Source organism: Pleurodeles waltl, chromosome 2_2 (assembly GCF_031143425.1).
Source record: "Pleurodeles waltl isolate 20211129_DDA chromosome 2_2, aPleWal1.hap1.20221129, whole genome shotgun sequence".
NCBI lineage: Eukaryota > Metazoa > Chordata > Amphibia > Caudata > Salamandridae > Pleurodeles > Pleurodeles waltl.
The window spans coordinates 219348867-219373491 of record NC_090439.1 but is presented as its reverse complement, the minus strand read 5'-3'; the positions used below and the strand labels follow the sequence as shown (position 1 = coordinate 219373491).

The 24625-nt window shown below is 41.6% G+C and overlaps 1 protein-coding gene across 29 annotated transcripts in view; it reads right to left on the bottom strand.

Annotated features, from left to right (window-relative positions):
• The window catches only part of CTNND2 (catenin delta 2), a 3139673-nt gene that overhangs the window by 432864 nt on the left and 2682184 nt on the right, over nucleotides 1-24625 (bottom strand). For all 29 annotated transcript variants that reach the window (XM_069219651.1, XM_069219660.1, XM_069219653.1 and 26 more), the window contains one exon: nucleotides 23297-23507. In XM_069219651.1, coding sequence (XP_069075752.1) covers nucleotides 23297-23507 — 211 coding nt within the window. The remainder of the gene's footprint in view (nucleotides 1-23296; nucleotides 23508-24625) is intronic.

The following is a 24625-nucleotide window of genomic DNA, read 5'->3' as shown; positions in this document are numbered from 1 at the left end:
ATGTGCAGCATTGTCTTTTGCTTTTTGTGTTTCTCCCTCCTCTGGCACATGGCTGAAGTACTTTTATCTTTCCAATGCTCCCTTAATCGGGCAGCACTGATTTCTTTATCTTTAAGTGCTTGACTAGAGTGTATGTGTTTTCCAGCTATCACTCTTCCTCCGTGTCACTTTGGGCCACCCACATCAACACTCTCCAAGTTGCATGGCGTCCTCCATGTCACTTGACCCCAAATTCCCTCCCTGTACGCTGCTTCATTCCCGCCCTCACTCTGTGTTGCTTCAGCCACCTCCCACACACCCTCCATGTGGCATCACCCTCCGTGTTGCATCCCCCTCACGGTTACTTCAACCCCTCCATGTTGCTTGTCCCCTGCACGCCTTTACTATGTGTTTCTGTGCCCACCCTCTCTCTCCTATGGTATGGTATGTTATGTGTATTTGTATACCACACAATTCATTCAGGGGGTATCATGGTTCTGAAGCAGGTTCTGTGTGGGCTGAGCCAGGGTTAGGGCTAGGTGAAGAGCCAAGTTTTCAGTTTCTACCGGAATTCAAGACCTGAGGAGGAGACTCTGATGTTCAGGGAAAGGTTGTTCCAGGCTTTAGTAGTGAGGTAGGAGAAGGCACGACTCCTGGATATAGTTCTGCGTATACAAGGTTGTGTCCGCACAGGAGTCCTGCTGAGCAAAGTTGTCTGGTAGGTTTGTGAAAGTTTATGGGGTTGTTGAGGCAGGTAGGACTATTGTTGTGCAAGGCATTGTATGTGTGTGAGATAAGTTTAAAGAGTGCTCATTTGTGCACTGGGAGCCAGTGGCGCTCTTTGAGGTGCGAGGTGATGTGAGTGCAGGGTTATGATATGGGAGGTTGAGAGTAAGCGTGGCTGCAGAGTTTTGTATGGTTTCAGGTATTTTGATTCAGAGTTGAGAGTTAATTCAAGCATCTACTACCTTTGCGAAGGCCAGCTTGGTAGTGATGAGGGCTTGGGTGATGATTTTGGGAGTGTTGGTGAGGAGCCATTAGAAGATCTCATTGAGCATCCTGAGTGTGGGGAAGCAGGAGAAGGAGATTGCATTCACTTGGCCAGTCATAGTGAGTTGGTTGCTGATTACTATTCTGAGGTTCTTTGCAGTGGTTGCAGGGAGGGATGTGGATCCAATTTTACCAGACCACTGAGTGAAGTCCCAAAGTGAGGTGTCTTTGCGGAAGATTACTTCCGTCTTCACTGTGTTGAGCCTCAGGCAGTTGGTTTTAATCCATATGAAGACTTCGATCCTGCCAGTGGAGAAATATGTCCAGGTGTTTGGCAGGTGCCAGGTGTTTGGCATCACATAGTATAGCTTCTCCTCTGTGCTGCTTACCCAAACCTGCCCTACTTTCTTTTCTTTCTGTCTACTGATCCAACTCGGGTCAGCAAAATAAATGATAAAAAACACCTGCATCATTTTGTATGGGTGTACGCTTTGCATGTTCACCTACAGTATGCCGTGGGTCAAGTCAACAACTTTTTGAAAAAAAACTTTTTTTTAAATCCATACTGTGCAGCATGGCCAGACCCATTTGCACAGCCAATAGGTCCTAAAGGTGAAACCTACTGGCTTTGCTATTGCTTGTTTACTTCAATTATGATGGATATTTTAAGATTATATTTTCTGAGATTTTTATATAAGGGATTTTACTACTTATTAGCAGGAGGAATGTAGAGGGGGGATACAGAGATCTTACCTACTCTGTACTAAGTGATTAACAAGCAAAAAAGTGAGGAGGAGTTGGATGTATGAAGAGTGCACAATTCACAGACAGGAAAGTAGCATAAAATGATCAGATGCAATTGTTAGCTCGTTAGATGCAGTACACTTAAGGCCAGCTTTAAATTATCACCAGAAAGGAATTATGTGTGTGGTAGGGTTGTGCACTGTGTCTCCGACTACAGCAAAACAGAGCAAGATACTCAAATTCCTTGAAGAATCACAAGAAGCACAAGAAGAATTTCTGCAAATTTTGCATATCCCACTGGATATTTTGAAGAAAATAGTGGGCATAAGATTGGGTTTGGTTATTTAGAAGAAACATGTTTATGTTGCTTAAAATCTTCACTTGACCTAGAATTCACAAAGAAGAAGGTGCAACACTTGCATGTTTTATTTTATTGTCTACCCTGGACAATTTATGTACTCGGGGAAGGTAATTATAAGTTTAAACTGTGTATTTTGTTTAGTATCCTCAACTTATAACTGTCACTATATTTTACTAATTCATTCCATTTGATGGCAGGGCACTGTAGCTCAAGGGTCCGTGAGGGATTTCACTAAATATTTTGTCCCTAAAACAGTAACCCCTTTCTGATTCCCCTATCCTAATTTCCTTTGTGCAGATATCAGAGGAGTAAATTTGAGCTTGAGAAGGTCACTTTGTCTTCCTATTGAGTCTTCTTAGCTCAACCCATTGTTCTTCTTGGCTAAAGCTACTCCAAAGATACATTTTTCAAAATATTATTTCAGTAGATTTTCACAGTGCTACTCATCCTCCTTCTGCTATTTCTGGATTTATATGTACTTCAACAATTTGAAGTTCCTCCATTCCATCTTGCTATCATCTGCAGCAATAGTGAGTTACTATTCTTGATTGGCCCAATTCCTTTCACTTGGCCTGAGGTTATGTCACTGATTTTCTTCGAGAACATGTTTATTGGCGTTCTGCTCCAATGGCTCCCATATCTCCAAGGCTTCATCCTTAAAAACAACACTTCGTGGAACACATCTAACTGCACTGAAACCTTCAAACCATTTCTGCGACTTCCTACCACCTAACTTCTTCAATGAGATCAAAATCTTCATATTCTCACTCTGGATCAAGAAAGTAAATGTGTCATTGCCTCAAGGCACAATAGCAGACTTCCTTAAATCTGGGAAGGTAACCAGTGTTCTGAAAAAACACACTGCTGATCATGCTGACCTTAATAATTTCTGTCCAATCTCCGTCGTGCCGACTCTGGCAAAGCTCCTCAAGAAATGTGTCAATGTAAAACTATGCATAGACCAATTCCGACTGTTTGACCAATTCCAATTCGGCTTCAGTCAGGCTCAAAGCATGGAATCAACACACATAGTTGATGATGCTTTAAAAATGCTGGGCCAGAATGAATCTTGCCTTCTAATCTTCCTAGACCTATCCTCAGCTTTTGATACAGTCAAACACAACAATCTTGTTGACCTTCTGAAACAAAGGATGAGGTTATCTGAATTTGTTCTAAACTAGTGCATCTACTATCCTAACCACAGAACTCAAAGAATTAAGATTAACAAATCCCTGTCCAATTCGATTGTGGTCACATTAGGGATCCCACAGGGGTCCACGCTCTAACTTACACTCTTTAATCTATTCATGAAACCTCCAACTGAAATTCTAAAATCTTCTAACAAACAATATCACATGTACACAGATGACACTCAGATGTACCAGAAAATCTCTTCCCTTGAAGATATTCAACCCCTCAAAATAACTCTGCAAAAAATCCAAAACTGGTTAACCCACAACCACCCAACGCTCTCAAAACTAAATTCCTCTTAATCACCCCACCCAAGCAATCACTCGATATTAAAGAATGGTTGAAGCAACTAACAGCTCTTAATTGTTCACCAAACATTATAGACTCCACAAGATCACTGAGAATAATTCTTAAGAACAACCTAAACATGCAGGAACACATCAGTTCAGCCATCAAAGGAGCAAACATTTAAATGAGCATACTAAGAAAAATAAAACCTTCTTTACCCTTGACGACTTCAAGTCAGCTGTACAAGCTCTAGTGATCTCCAGATTAGACTATGAAAGCACAACTCTCTGTAATCTTCCTAGTTCTAAGTTGGGCCCACTAAGGGCATCTCTCAACTCTGCTGCAAGACTCATCACAGAATCCAAAATAAACCACATCACTCCTGATCTGAAATATTCAAAGTGGCTCCCAACTGAGGCAAGGATACAGCTAAAATTTGCCTGCATGACCCATAAATACCTTCGCTTCAACACACCAAGCTATCTGGTAGAAAAACTGAAGCTTTCTGGCAGCTATAGATGCTCTAGCAGCACCAGCACCTTATTGTTGAAATCTCAGAAATTCCACATAAAGCAAACCTACAACTGAGCTTTTTTGGGAATTGCCTCGAGAATCCGGAACTCCCTGTCCCCTAACATCAGACAAATCCCCTCCACTGCTTTATTCAAACAAGCATTTGCAATCTTTGTAATAGGTCTCGCATTTGTGAGAGTTAGAGCTATTGCCATTGTAAATGACAATGTATTTTACCAATGTGTTTTGGTTTGGAGTGTAGTGGATTATGCCAGGTGCCACAGCAACCCTCCCACGCCTGTCTTTGCAGGAGAGAGGACACAACAGGGTCACCATCTTGGGAGTTTGTGCCTCATTCTTGCAGACTGGCTGAGCCCCCCTAGAGATGCAACCCTTTCTATTTTGTTTACCTAAACTTCTATAGCACCAAACAAGCCACAAAGAGGAAACTTTGTGCCATTTAACTCGGAGAATGAGGGGGTCAAAAGAGTTAAGAGCAAAGAAAAGGAGGCAGCCATGTATTTCTGTGTTAAACTTTTAAAGGAATTATTCCTCTACATTGGCAATATCAGCCTAAATTTAAAAAAACATTGACTGTATACAAAGAGAATAACAGTAGAGGCAGCTTAACTGCAAATTAATTATAGCGATTTTGTTAAGAATGGCATCTGCTGTGCAGCGCTATGAAATGGCAGAACCTGTATTACCACACGCTATATAAAAAACACAAGTTATTCCCAGACTACCCCAACACACACCAGACAAAGAACTCTAAGGAGAAGATGTGGCGTTATGGCCAGAGCTACCAACTTTGGAGCTTGGGAACACGGTTCGAGTCTTAGCGCCAGGTCAACATCCTGGGATTCTGGGCAAATCACTCAATCTTCCCTTGCTACCAAAAATAAATGTATAATGTAACCGGTGCTCATGTAAAGCGCTGTAATATTTTTGTATCAAATTCACGCTAACTGAACTCTATTTGAGGAGGTCCAATTTACATCCAAAGGCTAGATGTTTTTTGCTATCAAGCTTGAGGCTGTGAAGTCTTGGGTATGGAGTCATGACTCCTTTATCACCATTTTGGAGACAACACCTTTTGCCATTTTCTTCCCTAGAACTAACCTATGTGCTTGGTTGTTGACCCTCCGGTGGTTATCAAAAACACGTGCTATCACCTAGTGATAGCTCTACTCAAGTCAGTTGCTAATGCACCCACTGCAGAGGTCTTGACAGAAGAAGAATGTCACAGATTATAATCCTGACATCGTTTTTCACCTGTTCATCTCTGCAAGGTTGATGCAAATGAATTATAGCAATTTTGTTAAAAATGGCACCTGCCTTGCAGAGCTATGAAATGGCACAACTTGTATTACTAAGTGTTATATATATAAAAAAAAAAAAAAAGATATTCCCAGACTGCCTCAACACACACTAGTCTGGGCACAAGCTCAACATCCTCTGATTCTGGGCACATCACTTAATCTCCCTTTGCTACCAAAAAAGAATGTGTTCTTGTGTAATATAACTGGTGCTCATGTAAGGCACTGTAATACCTTTGTATCGAGTTTGCACTAAATAAAACTGCAAAAAAAATAAAGCGCTCCAAAGCCTTCGTGTCAAGTTTGCACAACATAAAACTGCAAAAAATAAATAAACAAGACCCCACAGACATTGCAAAGAAACAGCAAGATGCCCGAAACCAAGGAAGACGAAAAAACAACAAACCGCCATGACCAAAGTGGCGCCACACTAAGGTACGTGGCCGATGGTGCAATAATCCATGTAACAGGGTCAGTTTCCAAGGTGGTAATGAAACAGCCTCAATGCAGGACCAACAAAAGCATTTACCAATGACACCACAGGAGTTTCGAAAGGCAGGCCCAGGAACGAATGAAAGTGATGGGTGTGGTTAAAGCCCACAGAGTAGCCCACAGTATGTTGAGAAGAGTGGTGATTGCACGCTGCTATGCTCTAGATAAAAAGGAGTCAAAATGCTACTGATGAATACATTTCTGCCCTAGAACCCCTTGGTCTTCTCTACGAATCCCAATGCAATGTCTACTTCCGTGCTCTTTACTCTCTGGCTTTGATCTTGTTTATTACCTATCGGCCTTTACCTTATGGTGGCCTCGGCCCCCACCTTGGAGCTGCTGCACCATGTAATGTTCACAAATACGTTTGCTGTATGAGCAAAATGTTTTCTCTTACCTGACATTTGTAAAGTGATCTGATACACTTTTAGGGGCATGTTCAGGCTACATAAAAGTTTACAAATAAATAAATAAACAAAAGTTATTGATATATGGTACCTAACATGTACCATGAGTTAAATGTCACCAGTGAGCTGCAGCACACATTGTGCCACTCAAAGCTGTGGCAGGACACACATGGCTGTGGACCTGCAATGTGTTGTACAGTGGTTGCACAGTGGTGCAGGTTTAAACTGCAAACTCAACCTGTCAAAATAACTCATTTTGACAGGCCTAAATCCCTCCTTTTATATATTTAAAATGTAAGGTATGTAAACTTTTAATTTTTAACATGACCCTACAGTGAAAAAGCCCAAAGGTCTATTTTCACTGTCACAGGGTTAGCTGTTTCGTAGTAAAACAAAGCGATACAATAATAAGATTAACAAATGTTGTCTCTGCCTAGGAAACAGCTAAATAAATATTTCAAGGACTCCTTTTATTAGTTAGAGTTTGCCTGCCTAAAGCCTCTGAAGGCCTTTCTGTAAGTATTCAGCTGTCACCAAGCAGTTTGATAGCTCCTTTGTGGTGAGGTGCGAACACCTCAGAGGAGAGGTACAACTGTCCCCGGACGTGGGGAGGAATTGCTCTCCCATTTACAGGATGGGCTCGGGTGTCTGCATAGACCCTTTGTGCACTTCAAAGAGATCTTCCCTGTCATAGGCAGTTGTAGCTCACACTTGGACCTGCCTCCACTGTTGTCCTTTTATTCAAACAGATACCATTACCAGTGGGAGAGAGAGCTTCCCCAGAACTAGTTTAAAGTGACCACAGGGTGGGGCTGCGAGCATCCTCTTTGACATCAGTGTGTCAAGTTCTGCTTGAATGTCACATCCTACTTTACAGGCCTACAGGGTGTTTTCATATGATAGTTGGGAAACAATTAAAAGAGGCTTTCCTGTCACAGCAAATGTTTGCTGACACTTGGCCAACACCCTTCTTTTGTCCTGCCAGCCAATCAAGCCCCAGTCACACTGGGACTCTCTTGACATTACAGTTTCATCACCTCTATCCGTCTACTGGGTTTACATGTTACATTTGGGGCACACTTAAAAAGGAAACAGAATGACAAAACCATTTGTTTGTATCCACTGTCTGATCACTGAAAGCTCAGCTTTGATTTTAGCAGACACCTGTCTTTGAGTTTGTTTGGGGCATAGGGAATGCTTAAAATTTGATTTTAGAGTTAGATGTAGGAGGACACCAGAATTACCTTAGTACACTCCCAACACACCCCCAGCCCTTAGCCCAAGTTTAGTGTGGCTGAAGAATTCAGCCATCTTGAAAATGCCCAAAGTGGATAGGTTTGGCTCAATGAACCTTTACTCAATTGGTTAGGGCCCCCCAGGGGTCATTCCCACCCACTAGCTCATGCCAGGCACAAATGTAGCACCTGATGGCACCTACTTCAGAATACTCTTGGATTTGTGGAAGATCAGAAGAAGACTGAACCTGAAAAGAGGTCTGTAGGACTGGACCTGCTACTTCACCTACCCAGGTAGAAGAAGTGGACTCCCAGGCTGACCTCCTGGTAAAGCTATAGGGACACAACGAACTACAAGAGGCTTTTTCCTGCAACTGCCAGCTGACCAGTAACAACTGAAACTGGCCTGGACCCTCATGTTGGCCTTTGCCTTCCATTGTGTGAGTTTCTACATGCCTCCCCTAAGGTCCTGGGGGCTTTAGAAATGTGCTCCTGTGTTAGAATGGGACTTAAAGGTCTAAAGTCAGATGATACAATTTTTGGCCAGGATGAATCTGCTATCCGACCCACTCTCCATCATGGTCAGATTGCGTCTATGTCCTGTTCTACCACAATAATGACTATTATTGGCACTTTGTGCTTATTGGTGATATTTGTACTTGAAAATGTAAACATTCCTAGCTGCAGTTCCCCTTAATAACGTTTGGTCATTTTGATGTAACTTTGTTCATTACATTTTATTACATTTCCCTGATTGGTTTGGGGATTTTTATTGTTTTGCATTTCGACTTTATGCCTGTTTTAGTAATGCATAAATACATTTCACATTTCCTCTAAATTACGCCTGTCTGCTCTGTGCCATAGTTATTGGGGCTGAAATTAGGTTACTTTAGTGACTTTAAGGTTTCACCCTGAAAAGTATTGTGATTATTTCTTAAGGTGCCCAGTTACTTACAAGGACCAAATGTAATTGCACTGGCATTCTTGCAGTAAAATCAATTTTTCTGGTAATAACTGAATATTTTTTGATGCATGTGATGCTATTGATTTTCCGCCCTGGCATGTAAGAGCACGATGGGCTAAACATTGAAGCATTTTAACTGTGCATCTTCATTTCATGACAAGCTTTTTCCCTTTGTCTTAAGATTTTCTTACTGCTGTTGTCCCAAAATGCTTCAGCACCCTTTCAAATATGCATTTTGCCAAGCCACCTTATGATGCAACTATAGGCATCATCCTCTGTAATGAGTAAGAATATCGTAAAATAACTTTGTGTAACTAAGTTTTGCTTAGAATACAGAATTATGTGGTATCAAGTGCCACCCCGGTACCAAGCAAATACGACTCATATGTATGTTAGCATTTAGATAAGAGTACCCATATAGTTGGCCTACCTGTTCCATTTGATTGAGCACATGTTGGATGAGTAGGATCTTTGACAAGAGGATTTGTACAAAGATATAATAAAAATATTAAGAACAAACTTGATTGATTGCAGCACTAAGTATGCAAGTCCCTTCTCATAACTGCTATGGCCTATTACAACATAAACTGGAAATAGTATCTCCAGGCTTCTCTGAAATCCATCTGGCACTCTCCTAATGGAAAATGTACTTCCCTCAATTCTCCAAGCAAGTATCTTGAAAGTTTTACAATAGCTGCACAATGGCACTAAATAATTCTCTTGCTGACACATACTGGATAGAAAAAAGAAGCAAGAAATCTTTCTTTAGCTGTTTATCAAGAACAGAACTGCAGCATCAGGAGAGCTCAACGCAAACACATCCTTTGGCACAAGCATCAACCAATAACTCTTTTCACCCAAGTAAAAGAGCAGTGTAACTCTGATAGATCCTTTTCCACAGATTCAAAGAGCATAACAGCCTCAATGCAAAAATGTTTGTTATTCGTAATACTGACACATGGAACCCAAAAAGGTAAACCGTCATATTATTTCTTGGGTAAAATTAAACCTGAAACAATTATTACATTAACATCAATTGATGCTTACTTTGCACTGCTTTTGTCCTAGAAAACGTAATGTAGTTTGGCAAGTGAATACAAAAATACTACTTCTGTTGCTGATCTGAGTAGGGGTTTATACTGGATACAGCATTATTAAAGGGAAAAAATGAAAAATATATTAAATGGGGTGGAATACTGACCATATTTTTAGATGGCATCACATAATAGTGGGTGAGGTGAGAAAAGGAGACTGGAGTCCGGCAGGGAGATCCTTGTATAAACAAATATACTGGAAGGGAGGAAGTCTTGGATCTTAAGATAAATTCATTTACAATTTAGATTTACAAAAATTGAAGTATGATAACTTCTATATAAAGAATAGAACAATAAAACTGGATAATGTACAATATACATTCTGCATAGTTTATATGTGTTGGTAGGCACTAGAGGCCAGAACTAAATGCATGTAAGCCGTTGTGCCTTTTAATATATGATCTTTTTTTTATTGTTTGTGTATTGTTGCGATAGACAATAGCAACAAAGCAACACGATTTGAGCAGTCAAACATACAGGCTGTTACCGAATACAGCATAGGCAATCAAATACAGATCAGGTTAGCAGAGCGAGAGTAGGAGTGGCTGACACTGGACTAAAAAAAAAGCAACCATCCACAGACAACAGTCAACCTGGGGGGGCCCTCATACAGAAGATCGTCCAGCCGGCAGAGACAAGATACCAGTTGTCCAGTTCAGCAGTGGCATTTCAAAAACACATCTCTCATAGAGCAGGTATGCCCAAAGGGCTCCCAAAAGTCTTTAGGGCTAGCAGCATTGGGGAGGGTGATGGAGGAAGTTTCAGATCATTCTTCACACAGAGTCATGTCTTTGAGCCAATCCTTAAAACTAGGGGATCAACGGCCACCTCACTCTATGGCAACCCTATGTTAACCCAGTAGGATCACGTTTGAGGTGATTTTGCAGAAGTCCTAAGGAATGTTTTTAACATGACCCAATAGACCTGTGTCCGGAGAGAGCCAAAATTTGTGATGAATCATTGTCTCTACAGCACTTATGACCTTTCCCCAGAATGTGGCAACCCCAAGCAGCTCCATGCCAGAAGGAGGAAATCCGCTCCCACACACCCACATCTTTTACATCTAGTGTTCTCAGAGTGAGTATACTTAGCTAGTATTGTCAGGGTAAGCTAAGCCCTTTTCAGGAACTTGAAGTGTAACAGGAACTTGTAGTGTATTCATCTGTATCTACCATTGGGGGAGACTGTTGGTTTCTTTGCAACAATATTCCACATCTCACCAGTAACATCAGTGCCCAGATCTATAGATCTGTGCCCTGGCAGACTCTCTTTCCAACATGGCCATTACAGCGGTGTACAATCGGGTGATCAGTTTGATGGGGCATGGGAAAGCCAGAAGGATGGACATTACTGGCTACTCTAGCTGCTCTTCAGGAAACTCCTGATAAAGTTGACACTCAGCATGATATAGCATAACATATGTAATGGTATCCTTGAATGTGTTCACGCCACCCACATACGCAAGGTATTCCAAAAGGTTTTGAATTTATGATCCGTGAAAAGGTCACCCAGCATGTCAATGTGTTTTTGCCTGAGATGTATCATCAGAGCAGATGACTGGTCCATCCAGAAAGGGTCCTAGAGTCTAATATGACTTAATAGAGAGTAGGCTACAGTAACCATGTACAATGAGGACAGTCTAGACAGAGCCCAGGCAGAGCATCTTGCCATGTGTATCTTATTTGCAGGTCTAGCAAACTGGGAATAAGGGACCTCCAGTATAGGGAGGGGATGTATCTGCCCCCGTTCCAAAGCGACATGTGGGGTATGTAGGCTATTATGCATCCAGGTATGTATTAACTGTACCTGGGCCACCAGATAATAGACATCGAAGTGAAGCACTGCAAATCCTCCCGTCATTAGGTAGGTGCAACCTGCTCCAGCTCAGCCAAAGCTGTCGGTCTGCCCAAGTTAAGAAGATCATAGGCAAATTCAGCTTGTCAAAAAAAGCTTTGTTTAATGGGATGGGTATATTCTGAAACGTACAGTAGTTTCAGCAGTATCTTCATATTCATCAAGGCTATTCTGCCCGCGAGAGATAGTGAAAGGGTGATCCATCTATCCTCTTGTGCACTTAGGCTTGTAACATATTTACCAGAGTTTTCCAGGAGGATCATCTGAGGGTCTACATGGTAGAGGATCCCTAAGTAACGGACAGGCTCTGTTGCCACTGTAGCCGGTAGGGTGGGGAGGGCTTTGTGGTAGCACTTGTGAGGGTTTCGATAATGAATTTCAACCAGCTGATTTGAAATCCAACCGGCCGACCAAATTGTATTATCTCATGAATAATTGGGCTCAGGTTTACGGCAGGGTCTCTATCTACGAGCAGGGCATCATCTGCATACATAGACAGGAACGGGTACTGATATCCCATGTTGATCCCTCGTTGACTATGGATATCCCAGCGGTAGAGGCCAGAGGTTGCACCAAAAGAACAAATAAAAACAGACCAATGAGGGCAGCCCTTTCGCATACCTCTGCCAATCTGAAATGCTGAGGATATCCCTCCATTCACCAACACCCATGCAAGAGGGCCTATGTAAATGAGTTTACCCCAGTTTAACACAGCTCCAGCCAATCCAATTCTTTCTAGCATTGCCAGTAGAAATGGCCATTGCAGTGTCAATGCATCTGCGGCACCTAAAAAGACAGTGTCCATTTTTAGATCAGGGTGTAATTGACGTGTGATGGCAAACAGCAATCTAAGATTGTCAGCAGTGGATCTCCCAGAGTTGAACCCAGATTGATCCTATCAAACCAGGTTGGGCAGCAGGGGCAGCAGCCAATTTGCCAGCATTTTGGCTAAAATCTTGCTATCTACATTTATGAGGGATAGTGGTTGGTATGAGTCACACCTTAAGGTCAGATCTTTAAGATATTTTTAAAATACCTGAATATTTTGCTAATTCCATAACAAGACTCCTCTCCATAGCACTGCTCTTGGTAGTAAGAAAGCACATCCATCTAATCCCATAATCCCTAACTCCTTATCCCTTTAAGGCCAGGAACGAAGTCATATAGTCTTTAGAAACAATCAAAAACCCTTGCATGTACATAAATGGACATAAATTAATGTCTTCTGAATATTCCTACCCCTGTAATTCCATCCTAGTTTCAAATGTTTTTCAGTTCTCTATTTAGGTACAATGATACCATATCAGTCTCTATTTCATTAAATCAACCACCTACATCCTCCAAGCAGCTGACGTAGCTCTAGGTACCCGTAGCAATTGCCTCTCCTAACAGATCATTTGTTGCTTCCTTTTTCCAACCAAGTCCACAATCTGCTCAAGAACACCTCCCATAATGGCAAAGATCCATTCAAGTATGATCTCATAATAACCACCCCCTGGAAAAAGGGTATTTTTACTCAATCTCAAATCTCATCCCACAAACTCCTACGATATTATGAATGAGATGTCTGCCACTGATGCAGTACCAACACTTTCATACTTTAGGTAACAGAGGATATTCTCTCTACTGTGGATGCTGGAGAATCATAGTAAATGATCTTTCGAGCCAGAATCATCTAAACAGTAGCTCTTTCTATCTTTTAATTTTACAAAGGTATTTTCGGGTAAGGTCGTATTTAGTTTTTGTCCTTGCTTTCTTCGCTGCCTAAACAGCAGTGAAGGCACCATTGACTGCTAGTGTCCTAAAAGCCTAACTAAAAGGAACACTGCATTCTTTCATTCTAGCGCTTATTCTAGTCTTCTGTGCAGGACAAATGTGTGCAAATTGGCCAACTTTGCTTCTGCTTACTTTGTGAATTTGTATGTAAAGTTTTACCAACTACATGACTTCCACAATGTTGGCAAAGTTTTTTAAGGCAAGCGAATTATCTTACTGAAAATCAAATTCTGTAAAAGAGATTATTACAGAAAAAATCCCTCAGAAATTGTATTTTTGTAGAACATTTTGAGAGCCATGAAAATAGCAATCTTCTCATTTTTATGTGTTTGGAAATTTTCCATACTTTGCTAACCTAAGTTTTGCACATTCTTCATAGAAGAATGTCTCTTTCATGCTTTCTTTGTCTCTATGTGGTATTAAACTGCCTGAAGGCTGTGAAAACGATTGACCCAGAGCTAAATTCATAATGAATGTTTTCTCAACAAGTTATAACTTTCAAATGGTGACGGCTGCAAACTTCATTTGGAAGTCATATATATTTGGGAATGAAACTCAGAAATGTGGAATCAGAATGAAAATAGTTTAGTCGCAATTATGGATTTAAGAAGCTGAACATGTCTACTTGTTATCTTGTCTTTGGCTCCACAGAACGTAACGCAGGAGTCTTAAGTGAAAACCGAATTATACAATGCAGCAGCATGCTTTTGAAAACATCTTACTTCCTGGTCACAACAGACTTTTTATGATGAGGGTGGAAAAAGGATCATTAATAGCACGGAGATCGTGTCCAGCTGGTAGGACATGGCAAAGGGGGAGCAAGAGAGAGGTGATACAGAGGGCGCTTGACTTGTAAATATTCTCTGGGCACTTAAGATACACTCGGGTCCATAGAAAAACCATTTGCAAATCTAAATTTCGAAACCTGAGTCAGAAAGTTAGTTAAATGAAAATGAGGGGGTGGTCTTGTCGGTTTATGGAGAAGAGGGAGCTGCTGGGACGTGGGCAGAGGGATAGCCTTTGAACATGTTTAAATACTGAGAAAGCTGTAACTTTGTGGATTTTTACAAACGCACTTCGCCCACCAGTAAAATCTAAATGGCCCTGGGGCTGTTTGCAGAATTTACCTACGCCCGCATCGTGCTGCATACCTGTACCATATCTGTGCCCCTGTGGTCCTCGGGGCTGCTGTTCCTTCTGCTGGCCTCCACGTCTCCCCCCTGCCGTCACCTGACATCGCGACCGCAGTGTGGGGGGAGCGTTTGTCGGGACAGGACGGGACTACATTATCCAGGTCCCCTTGCACCCCGGAAGCGGAACCAACGCATTTTGCGCGCTCGAAGGCGCTATTAAACTGATCCTGCCCCTAGCTGAGCGGGGGCTGTTTGCAGAATTTACCTACGCCCGCATCGTGCTGCATACCTGTACCATATCTGTGCCCCTGTGGTCCTCGGGGCTGCTGTTCCTTCTGCTGGCCTCCACGTCTCCCCCCCGCCGTCACCTGACATCGCGACCGCAGTGTGGGGGGAGCGTTTGTCGGGACAGGACGGGACTACATTATCCAGGTCCCCTTGCACCCCGGAAGCGGAACCAACGCATTTTGCGTGCCCGAAGGCGCTATTAAACTGATCCTGCCCCTAGCTGAGCGGGGGCTGTTTGCAGAATTTACCTACGCCCGCATCGTGCTGCATACCTGTACCATATCTGTGCCCCTGTGGTCCTCGGGGCTGCTGTTCCTTCTGCTGGCCTCCACGTCTCCCCCCGCCATCACCTGACATCGCGACCGCAGTGTGGGGGGAGCGTTTGTCGGGACAGGACGGGACTACATTATCCAGGTCCCCTTGCACCCCGGAAGCGGAACCAATGCATTTTGCGCGCCCGAAGGCGATATTAAACTGATCCTGCCGCCCGCTTCGCGGGACCGCGCGCGGGCTGCGCCGGGCTAAGCCCGGGCAAAGGGCGGGCCGTTGTGTGGCCGTTAGGGGGCCGGAAGGGGTCGGGTTGGGCCAATTCGCTAAGCTGTTAATTGCTTCTATTTAATCTGATAACGCTTTAGTAAGCCGTATAATTGGGCTCCATTCAATTGAGTTATTGCGCCTTCTGGGTCATATACACTTGTTGTTCTGTGTTATTGCTGATATATGTAGGTGCCCTATACTTTTTTACGATATATTAGTTCTGTGTAGGGCAGGGCTATAAATACTAGACAGTCCATTGAGTATTTTATTAATACTAGTAGTGGTTGTTATATACGTGAGGGTGGTGCAGAATGGCTAAAAATATTTCCACCCTGGATAATTACTTGGTTAAAATGGTGAGCAAGATAAACATTGATAGAAGGAAATCCTTAGGGAAGGAGTCCACCTCAGAATTTTTTTCTTCTGTAGACGATGGTAGCGGTTCTATTATGGTGGATTCCCTTAATATTGAGGCTTCCCCTTTGGAAAACTCAGCCATTTTACCCTTAGTTTTAGAACCACCAATTCAAGACCCATTGGAGCCCCCGAGTGAGTCCGCATTGTCTCACTCTCCCCCTAAGAGAGCTGTTAGAAAATGCAGAAAAACACAAATTAAGCGGGGAAACGTACATCTTAAACCAACGATAGAATATGGTCATAGAAGTAATGTAGCTAATAACGAGATTATAATTAATAAGGACGACGTGAATTGTGATCTCTTGGGTCACATCGCTAAGCTATTTGAGGAAAAACTAGACCATATGACTAAACCTCTTATGGAAAAAATTGAATTCTTATCTACGGAGGTATCTAGGTTGGGTGGTCTTTTAGATAAGATGTGTAAGGAACAGACTATGAAACAGTCTGAGCTACCCGTTCAATCCGGTAACTCTGCACAATTGGTTGTAGCACAGAGGTCATGTTTACCAGAATCTGGGGAGCCACCACGTATGGTGGATAGTACCTCTCATATGAAAGCAGCTGCATCTAATATCGTGAGGTACACTACTCCCGTGAACAGACCAAATCATATTAATCTTCCACCTGATTGTGAACCATATGTCATAGTCCTTTCGAATGTTCCTCCCTTAGACCCAACAGCAATGAATTTCCGTGAGGAATCACATGATTCTCTCAAACGGAAATCTGTTGCTTGGTTAAACAAAAATTGTGGTTTCCCCCCACATCTATCCGATCATATACTGTCTACTAGACGGGTACCATGGATCGGAAACGCGAGGAAAAAATGTAAGGGGGATTGTGTAATTGTTAATTTTAGGCACCCTCAACATGTTGCGACTGTTCTTCTTAGAGCAGCTTCTTTGGATGTAGAGGAGTCTGACGTGGGTGTGCACCCTCTGGGTTATTTTTATAGACATTTAGCCAGTACATCAGAATTTTCTAAAAAAACACAGACTCTTGACTAATAGTAGAAACACAAATTTTTATATTCCAATTGAAAATAGATTTTCGGTACTGAGTACTTTGGATGAAAACGATTGACTCCCACGAGCAGGGGAATCTATCACAGAAATGTTAGTATATACCAGGACGTGGAAACTTATAGTACCTTCGAGCCCCAGAAATTCATGGACAGTTAAATTGGTAAATAGCGTTAAATCCCCTTATTCTATTTTGAGCGAGGTAATCAGTTTGGGCGTACCTGATAAGTGCCTCACAGTGATTATGGAGGTTAATGATGATAGTAAAGACTATAATCAAGACAAAGAGTTAAGGGGCATATTTATACTCCGTTTGCGCCGAATTTGCGTCGTTTTTTTCGACGCAAATTCGACGCAAAACTAACTCCATATTTATACTTTGGCGTTAGACGCGTCTAGCGCCAAAGTTCATGGAGTTAGCATCATTTTTTTGCGTGAACACCTTCCTTGCGTTAATGATATGCAAGGTAGGCGTTCCCGTCTTAAAAAATGACTGCGATGCATATGCGTCGTATTTATACTCCCGGGCAAAAATGACGCCTGGGTGTGGGCGGGACTAAAAAACCCGCATTTGCGCCGGATTTTAGCGCCTGGGTCAGGGCAGGCGTTAAGGGACCTGTGGGCTCAGAATGAGCCCAGAGGTGCCCTCCCAAGCCCCCAGGGACACCCCCTGCCACCCTTGCCCACCCCAGGAGGACACCCAAGGATGGAGGGACCCATCCCAGGGAAGAAAAGGTAAGTTGTGGTACGTATTTTCTTTAATTTTATTTTTGGCATAGGGGGGCCTGATTTGTGCCCCCCTACATGCCACTATGCCCAATGACCATGCCCAGGGGACAGAAGTCCCCTGGGCATGGCCATTGGGCAAGGGGGCATGACTCCTGTCTTTGCTAAGACAGGAGTCATGTTAATGGCGTCTGGGCGCCCAAAAAATGGCGCAAATCGGGTTAAGACAATTTTTTTGCCTCAGCCTGACTTGCCCCATTTTTGGACGCCCAAACGCCATTTTTCCCTACGCCGGTGCTGCCTGGTGTACGTGGTTTTTTTTTCACGCACACCAGGCAGCGCCGGTCGGCTAACGCCGGCTAACGCCATTCAATAAATACGGCGCCCGCATGGCGCTTCAGAATGGCGTTAGCCGTCGCAAATTTTTTGGGCGCAAAACTGCGTTAGCGCATTTTTGCATCAAAAAGTATAAATATGGGCCTAAATCCTTTAGTTGAACTAGAGGATGTTATAGAAAAAGACAACTTATCAATAGTATTAGATTCACCCTGTGTAAAAGGGAAAACAAATATTAGATTGATATCTTGGAATATAGCTGGCTTAGCCAGGAACCTTGAGGATGTGGTATGGTGTTCCTATATTGAGAATTACGATATCATATTCCTACAGGAAACTTGGATGGTAGAAACCCCCCATAGGTTGGGGTATAAAACATACTATTCTTATGCTATTCCATCAACTAGAGGTAGAGCCTCAGGGGGGCTGGTTATCTGGGTTAAAGTGACTCTAGAAATAGATGTCACCCAGTTATCCTTCCCCTCTCCGGACCTACTAGGCCTTAAAATTGATATAAGAGGGAAAGAAACTATACACTTAATAAATATATATAATAGACCGTCCCCATCTAACAAGGAATCAGAGGTGGTAAAACTCTTGGATTCCTTTTTAGATTTATTAGGAGATAATGTAAAGGTGTTAGTTGGTGGGGATTTTAACTGTAAATATGAGCCTGTCTTGGGGTTGGAAAAATTACTTGATGAACAAGATGCTGCTAATGATATCTTGCCCTTAGAATCTGCAAGTTCAGCTAAAAGCACAAAAGCCGCCTTACAGATTTTACAGTTGACTGTGGTACATGATCTAAGGGCTTGTAATGGTCGATTCCGATCAGACAGACCAGCAGCTCCAACCTATTTTAAGGGAAATTCCAGGTCACATATAGATTTTGTAATGGTTACCCGGAATATATGGGACCAAATAACCGATTTTAAGATAGACCATAGGACGGAGAGTGATCATTTCCCCCTCCAACTATGGCTGGACTCTCAATCATTTATTATTAGATCCGAAGAAGAGACCTTATTAAATACCACGGTCGGGGAGCTAGAGGTAACCAATAACAGGCGTGCTCTAAGATGGCCATATGTCCTGGGAACAGAAAAGACGCTGATAAATATTTACAATGTATTTACTGAGACGGTAGGAGACTTACAGTCAGCATTAGTGGGAACACATGGTGTCCTTGATTTACATCTTAAGCTGGTGGATGCACTAACTCCACTATTGAGTAAAATTTATAAAAAAGATAGTAATAGGATAAGGAACCATCTTGAGACCGCGAACCCATGGTATAATAAAGATTGTCGAATAGCAAAATCAAGACTGATCCAGGCAGTAAAATCCGGGAACTGTTTGGATATAAAAAGCGGTAGACTAGCCTACAAAAACACTATGGCCCAAGCTAAAAAAGTATGGGATGAAAGTTTTTGGGAGGATCTCTTGAATGCAGCTAAGTTACGGGATCAGAGCATGTTCTGGAATTTAATCGCCAAGGGAAATAAGCAGGGTAGATCAACAAAGGATATTTTCCTAGATGAAAATACTTGGTGTGATCACTTCACTAAGCTCTATGCTAATAAAAAGGAGAGTTTGCCCTTCGGGGACTATGAGACAAACTTAGAAATGAGTATTGCTCCATTACCTTTTAGTTTAGAAGAAACTAATAAGGCTTTATTAGCTGTGAAAATGGGCAAAGCCCCAGGCCCTGATAAAATTCCCGGCGATCTATTAAAATATGATGTGGATGTGTGGGGGCCTTATATAAATTACCTGAGTAATTCCATTGTGGCAGGCACACCGATCCCCGATTCATGGAAAGGGGCAGAAATCATAACAATCTTTAAAAAAGGTGATCGCTATGATCCAAGTAATTACCGCCCAATAAGTTTAATAGATATTTTACAAAAGATATATGCCAGACACATTTTAAATAGGCTTTTAGACTGGACTGAAGAGACTAAAATACTAACCAAATATCAGGCTGGTTTTAGAATAAAAATCAGTACGGTTGACCAGGTGTTTAGGTTTATGTGCATCTGTTGGCAGTATATAAACATAAGGAAGGGTAGTCTCTATGTGGCATTTGTGGATCTAAGGACCGCCTTTGATCTTGTTCCGCGCAATTTGTTGTGGATTACATTAAGGAACATGGCGGTCCCTGGGGAACTACTTAAAGAACTTATCAAGCTTCACACAGGGAACTATGCAAAAATTAGATGGGGAAAAGAAGGTGAAACCTCAAGGGCCATACCTGTAGATCGTGGTGTGCGCCAAGGTTGCGTGTTAGCACCTACACTCTTCTCATTATATGTTAATGATATTCCGAGCTATTTAAGGAATTGTGTACATGACTCCCCGAAGCTAGGTGGTGAGCCGGTTACGGCATTATTATTTGCCGATGATACCATCCTTATTTCTCAAACTCCGAGAGGTTTGCAAAATTTGGTGGATTCTTTCCAGAAGTATTGTGTGGGGAAGGGGCTAGAAATAAATCCTACCAAAACTAAGTATATGTCCATAAACCCCAAGAAATCCCTCAGGAATAATCTGTCCTTGGAGAATCAAAAACTGGAACAGGTAGGGAGCTATAATTATTTGGGGTTAATGCTGGATAGTAACCTGTCCTGGAAAGGACAGATGGATAAAAGCATCTTATCCCTTAAACAAAACTCAATGCCTATTTTAAAAGTGCACGGAGCTAGTTATTCTAAAGCAATCTCACTGGCACTTGAAGTATATAAAGCGAAGGCCCAATCGGCCGCCCTTTATGGTGCTGAACTCTGGGGCTACTATTGTAACAATAACTTTGGAAAAACGGAAAACCACTTTGTACGAAGGCTACTTAAAATACCGACAAGAACTCCTCTAGTTCCTGTTTTTCTTGATATTAACCTTAAAAGAGCAGATTATCAAGCATTATTAAGACCACTGCTGTATTGGGTTAGGTTATGGGAGTTGAGTGATTACAAGAGTGGATTGACTGAATTAACTCAGTTAGATGGTCATATGAATACCCCTTGGTTAAAATATGTATCTAAGTGGTATGAGAGATTAGGTTTATCACACCTATGGGAAGCTCCTCAGAATATGACAATATGTACCAGGAAATATGTAAAGGACACCTTTTGGTCTTATGTCAACGGAGAGCTATTGCATAGTTCATCGATTGGTATTCTGACTTTGAATTTTTTGAATATAAAAGATACACCTAATTACGAACAATTTTTGGATGAGATCGGTCCTCCACTGGCAAAAACACTATATCTACAGTTTAGGTATGGGGTCTTACAGACTAATGCATACATATGCAATTGGGGAGGGGTAAAAGGTTGTGAATTGTGCACTCTCTGTACTTTAGGGGCTAAAGAAGATGTTGTTCATCTACTCTTCTTTTGCCCAGTATACAAGAAACCAAGGGATTGTTGGATCAAACCCGTTTGTAAATATGTGGGGGTTAGAGCGCATATTTCAGTCTAATACTTCACAATTAGTGGTGTTTGGCACGAGTAGATTTTTATTTAATGTGTACCTTATCAGAAAACGACTTGGTCACAAACTGTAATATTTTGTTAGGTGGCCCGCTCTTTCCCTTCCTCGTATAGGTATATGATGCACTGTTTCTTCAATCCAAGTTAATTAATTTTTTAGTTCTGGCTTTTAATTAATTTATAAATTGATATTTATATTTTTATATGCGGTATTGCTTAATCATGGAGACATCCATATATTTCTTGCCAACTGTATGTATTGTATCTTATATTTAATTGTGAAATGTATATATGTATGTTGTATTTATCTCTTGTCTTGACTTTTATGGCAATATTTGCCGAAATAAAGTTTAACGAACGAACGAAATGGCCCTAGTTCATACATCTATCTGAATATGTGCACTTGTATATTATTATCACTTAGGTCCTAGGTTATACTCACAAGCGGGATTATGGGGTTATCTGCAGTACAGAAGGCAGTCTGTCAGGTCACGATGTTCGGCTGAGGCCATCTCCTCTATCTACCTAATGGAAGCCTGCCTTCCATACTTAAGCGCACCCCGCGCCTTCCATAGTTAAGAGCGCCCCACCAGGCAGGTATCTCTCTGCCTTCAGAAGAGCAATCACTACAACAGATCCACTGAAAGTCGATAAGCTTTGCTAAGTCCATAGTTATGAACCTTCTCAGACACTTTTGTTTTTCAAACTGGAAGCTTATTCTTCAAAAACAGAAACTGAGAACTTATTCTTCAACAAAAAAACATCAATGCCCCTCACACACAGCAAGGCTGCACCGCTGGAAACACAGTAAATAGAGTAGAGGAACCGTGAGTTTTGCGGGGGGATTACTATCAATTTATGGTGGTCCTTCCACTCTATCAAACTCTAAATTACTCTATTAGTCATTTTAAAGAGAATTTTACTTCGCACATTAACTTCAATGTGTACAGTTGTTTCAAGCATTTTTTATATAAGAGTATTTAAACTTGGTTTGAACTTTTGGTTTCTGTTTTCCTTATTTCAAGTGTTTAGTTATAGTGTATTTATTTGAGGTGTTGTTAACTCACTTACCCCTCATGCATTTCTCTGAAGAGTGGCAGCTGTTCTGGGCCCTGCTGTCAGAAGGTGACCCAGAGAATACTTTGGGTTAAAAATTGGTTTATCTCTCTGGGATCCTCCTATCAAGGTTCTGTGGGCACTCAATCGCATCAAATAGCGAATCTGTGGCCTTCCTACCCCTCAACTGGTCAGTTGAACTTCTTCCACTGTTAAATGTCATTAAGCTTAACCAATCTGTTTATCCTGCTCCTAAACTGTCTTGTGAGTGAGCACCAACTGCTGCAATAAATGACAAACTAGATCCAAAAATGTTCTGGGAAGACTCAAAAAGCTGTATCTCTCTCCCCCCTGAATGTATCTTGCTTTAGGCGATTTTTTGTTGTCTTTAAAAAGCCCAGTATTTCATCTCTGGCTTCCAATGTCACTAAACGACTTCTTATTAGACACTTCTTTCTCCTCCTCCATTCCATTCTCTTAATCTGTCATTTTCCCATGCATCTTCAGTACTACTAGAAGCCAATGCACTTTAGATTCACTCTGATTTTATTCCCTGCCTTATGACACCCTGTGAAGCGCTCACACTTATTGTCACTATTCATATTTATTGCACCATTTTTGGTTTTGAAAACAATTTGTATATATCCAGAAAATTCAGCAAATAATGATTCAGTAAATTAGGATTTGGGAATTCCAATAATAAATTTCACTATTTCTAACAGTAGTGACCCGGGACAAATGCATTTCCGGCTCATTAGAGTTAGATATACTAAGCAGTTTTATAGACACTACATTTTCTAAGTCACAACATAGGACATGATGGCTTTCATATTCATACACAAATTGTAAAAAGAGGACTATGCATTATAACAAGGAGGCTATTCTATTCTATTTTACAACAGGTTGTGGCTATGTACCTAAAAATAGTTTATTTTTCCACCTCTGCTGGACCATATTAGCATGAACACAGCGTAGAATAATTTAATATGCACCGAATGCTGCCACATTTGGAGTCCCTCGTTAACATCTCTGCGAATTAAAAAATATTGCATTTGCTTTAATGCCATTTTAATTACATACTTGTCTCCTTTACTCTTTGAAATGCCAACCAGCTTCTCAATGCCTCCAGCATCACGTAAGGCTTTGGCGTTCTCCATATTCTTCGTTATAACTTCGTGGAGGGTACAGCATACGGCAGTAACTGTGTCATCGGACATGGCCTTACTCGCAGAGTTGTTACTGTTGTTGCCTCCAGGAAGACGGTGGACCAAGTCACGCATGGCGTACTTGCCTTCAGTAATTAAGCACAAAGTAGGGGGAGGGAGGGTAACGGATATGAATTGGATAGGAAATGTGGTCACAGGGGAAAGAAATGGAACAAAGACCATGATCAGTGTGCAAGTAACATGTTATGCTTCATATTATACAGACATATATCTACTTTAACACTGAGTAGCAGTAGTAGTATAAAATCTTTATTCGGTTGTGAACCATAAAAGCAGTACACTGTATCCAAGATAAAATCAAAATCTATCATATCACTACAGGTAAAGAAATCGGCATTTAAAAGAAAAATTGTCCCATAAAATACTATGACCCTATTTTGGGCCTGATATGTAGGGCACTTATAGCACCAAGAAATGGACCTTATTAAAACCAAATACAACGAAATAAAATGGCAGTAATCAGAAAAAATAACCATGCAAAGTGCGGCATAAAGTTACAGCAAAACTGATATCTCAGTCATGTGGTTCAAGTTCCACTATAACTGCATACAGTTATGTTCAGGTTCCACTGTAGCTACATACAGTTATGGGGCACAATTAACATACTGTGAATGAATATCTTTATTTTGATTATAAGTATAATCATAAACGCATAAAATCACATAAATAACTCACTCATAAAACAATGAAACACAGCATAAAAATACATATCCTAAAAATGCCACTAAAAACTAATCAGAGGGATACAGTATTCATACCCATACTCAAGGAAGGGGGTGCCAAAACATTATCATAGAAACCCATAGTTCATCACTTTGTACCAGTAAAGTGCACTCTTCCAGAAAGAACAAACCGCCATGGCCACACTATTGTCATTTGGCATTTGGAAATAGAGAAAGACAGGTCGAAATTGATAAAAACCCTTCGATTTGAGTAGCGGTAGCAGTTAAATCATTCTAGGAGGATCATAATACCCGCAGAACAGAACCAAGTGCTCTAGGGTCTGAAGCAAGCCACCATCATAGGGAGAAGTCTTAACGGAAGACGGCTCGTACTGCCCTGGAAAACAGAGATTGGCCTGAATAGAGCCTAGTCCAAACCTGGTGAGAAGCGATCTCTCCCAGGAGTTCCTAACAAAGGAGAGACATGCTTCCAGGTGTATGTTAGTTTTAAAAAGCAATAA